General features: G+C 40.5%; 1 protein-coding gene across 1 annotated transcript; it reads left to right on the top strand.

The window, feature by feature from the left end:
- Positions 1-1,487: 1,487 nt before the first annotated feature.
- On the top strand, positions 1,488-1,931 carry LOC134984761 (oocyte zinc finger protein XlCOF6.1-like; the record flags this gene model as incomplete). The annotated part of the gene is made up of 1 exon (XM_063950251.1): positions 1,488-1,931. A coding segment is annotated over one exon (381 nt), but the record flags the coding sequence as incomplete, so codon positions are not given.
- Positions 1,932-2,940: the final 1,009 nt, after the last annotated feature.

The following is a 2,940-nucleotide window of genomic DNA, read 5'->3' as shown; positions in this document are numbered from 1 at the left end:
AGCCCCAGAATTCAGCCAATGGCTTCAGCGGCGTTGCTAGGCTGTGGCAGTGAACAGTGACTGGAGTATGCACAGCGAGCAGCTTTAGGGCAGTAGGAGTGGTGGAATTAATAGATTGGGTCTTGGTCCCAGCGGCGGCTGAGAGCTATCAGGTAGGGTAGATAAGAAGCCACTTAGTGAGGAGAGCTCCAGAAAGCACGTCTGGATGGACTCAGGCCACGCCCCTCTTATTTATTATTTTATATACTAACAGGGGTGACAGGTGTGGTACAGCCCTGCAAAGGCAGATCCAATCTCTTTCTCATCAGACTCTGCTGTCTTCCCTGCACTCTCACTCAGATGTTCACTGCTGCCAGTAGCACACGTATGAGAAGCAGAAGTATGGCGGCAGCTGTATAGATTCTGATATGTAATTCTCTGTATCATACTTACTGTGCACACCATCATCCTTATTACTATTGAGAGTATAGAGGTAAGACACTGATGATAGGGGTGTAACAGGGTATTATAACCTAGCAGATGATGATGATGATGATTGCAGTGTATCATATGGTGTATTGCATGTAATATACCTTGTTCGACACCTACTCTGCTGTAGCAATATACCTTATATAAGGGTGAGTAACACATGTACAGGCTTACCAGCGTATGGGCACACACATAAAGGAATGCTACCTTACCAATGCTTCCAGGAGTAACGTTAGAAGACATTTCTCTGATCCATCAGCTCATATGACTGATGTTATTGTTCATCTAGAATCTCCAATTCATGCGATATGTTCCCCATCCATTGTTTTACATTGGTGCTGACATAGGACTTGGCGAGTGACTACATCTCCATTTATACTTCATGGTTAGTTACCAGTACAAGAGAGAGAGATATCTAAGTCTTATTATAATATTACATTTGTTATTGTGAGTGTTCTCAGGAGGGTGGACACAATGATAGTCTGAGACACAATATTATAAAGCCTTCATTAAAAGTTATGTTTTATTATACACACACATTTACAATTAACTGTCCCAGAGAGTCGTCTTCTCCTATTGTTTACAAGATTAATATTGTTACAGAAAATGTCTCATTTCCATAATGTATTTTATTTCCAGCAGATGGACACACAAGCAGGAATATCTCAGAAGGACATCTAATGTTATCCCCGGATTGTGACATAAAAGATAATGACAGTAGACAGGATTCTCCAGGAGCTAACCCCATTACCCCAATTATACATCCAGCTCTATCAGCTGATCCCTCTGATCCTGGGAAATGTTCTCCTGATCACTCTGATATTGGTGCATCTGTTACAGCTCTGACAGTAGATACAGTGTTTCCCTGTTCTATAGATGCCAAATGTTTTACACAGAACACAAAGCCTATTAACCCACACACAGGTAAGGCAGGTGAGAGGCCACTGATATGTTCAGAGTGTGGGAAATGTTTTACATACAAATCACATCTTGTTATACATCAGAGAAGTCACACAGGTGAGAAGCCTTTTCCATGTTCTGAGTGTGGGAAATGTTTTGCACTCAAATCAGCTCTTGTTAGACATCAGAGAAGTCACACAGGTGAGAGGCCATTTTCTTGCTCGGAGTGTGGGAAATGTTTTGCACAGAAATCACATCTTATTAATCATGAGAGAAGTCACACAGGTGAGAGGCCATTTTCTTGCTCGGAGTGTGGGAAATGTTTTGCACAGAAATCACATCTTATTAATCATGAGAGAAGTCACACAGGTGAGAGGCCATTTTCTTGCTCGGAGTGTGGGAAATGTTTTGCACAGAAATCACATCTTATTAATCATGAGAGAAGTCACACAGGTGAGAGGCCATTTTCTTGCTCTGAGTGTGGGAAATCGTGTATATAAAAACCTGCTGGTATTCTGACTCTAAGCGCAAAAAACAAACAATAGGCAGCTTAGTTAAGTGGATCGATGGTGAGTGTCCCTCCAATACACTCAAATGAATACTGAACAGATAGATAAAATTATCAATCCACTATACCAAGCGCCACCTCCACCATATATGTTAATCACTTAATTTGTGAAGATGATCATAGAGTATACATTCCTTAAATGCATCAATCTTCTTATTGCTTCCAGATTTCAGACAACATCATCGGTCCAGCATATGAAAAATAGAATAAATCCCATGTGTAGTATGTCAAATTTAATACACATATAACAACATAGGAATATAAACATGCAAACAAACAAGATCCCTTTGTAACTCCAGTACAATGTCCCCCGAGAGCTAAAACAATTACCGAATACCGTGGAGAACTGGTGGAAAAACAGTTCTCAAACAGGTGTTGTTAAATCAGTCAACCCAATCCACCCGGGTGGAAATGGTTCAGATGTTTAGCCGGTTACCGCTCAATGCTCTCAAGGTCCGTCTGGAATCCTGGGGTCCACAACACTCGTGTAGCCTAGGCAAAGGGATCTTGTTTGTTTGCATGTTTATATTCCTATGTTGTTATATGTGTATTAAATTTGACATACTACACATGGGATTTATTCTATTTTTCATATGCTGGACCGATGATGTTGTCTGAAATCTGGAAGCAATAAGAAGATTGATGCATTTAAGGAATGTATACTCTATGATCATCTTCACAAATTAAGTGATTAACATATATGGTGGAGGTGGCGCTTGGTATAGTGGATTGATAATTTTATCTATCTGAGTGTGGGAAATGTTTTGCACTCAAATCAGCTCTTGTTAGACATCAGAGAAGTCACACAGGTGAGAGGCCATTTTCTTGCTCGGAGTGTGGGAAATGTTTTGCACAGAAATCACATCTTATTAATCATGAGAGAAGTCACACAGGTGAGAGGCCATTTTCTTGCTCTGAGTGTGGGAAATGTTTTGCACTCAAATCAAATCTTGTTATACATCTCAGAAGTCACACAGGTAAGAATCCATTTTCTTGCTCTGAGT

Source organism: Pseudophryne corroboree, assembly GCF_028390025.1.
Source record: "Pseudophryne corroboree isolate aPseCor3 chromosome 3 unlocalized genomic scaffold, aPseCor3.hap2 SUPER_3_unloc_8, whole genome shotgun sequence".
In the NCBI taxonomy this organism is placed as follows: Eukaryota; Metazoa; Chordata; class Amphibia; order Anura; family Myobatrachidae; genus Pseudophryne; species Pseudophryne corroboree.
This window is presented reverse-complemented; position numbering and strand designations above follow the sequence as displayed.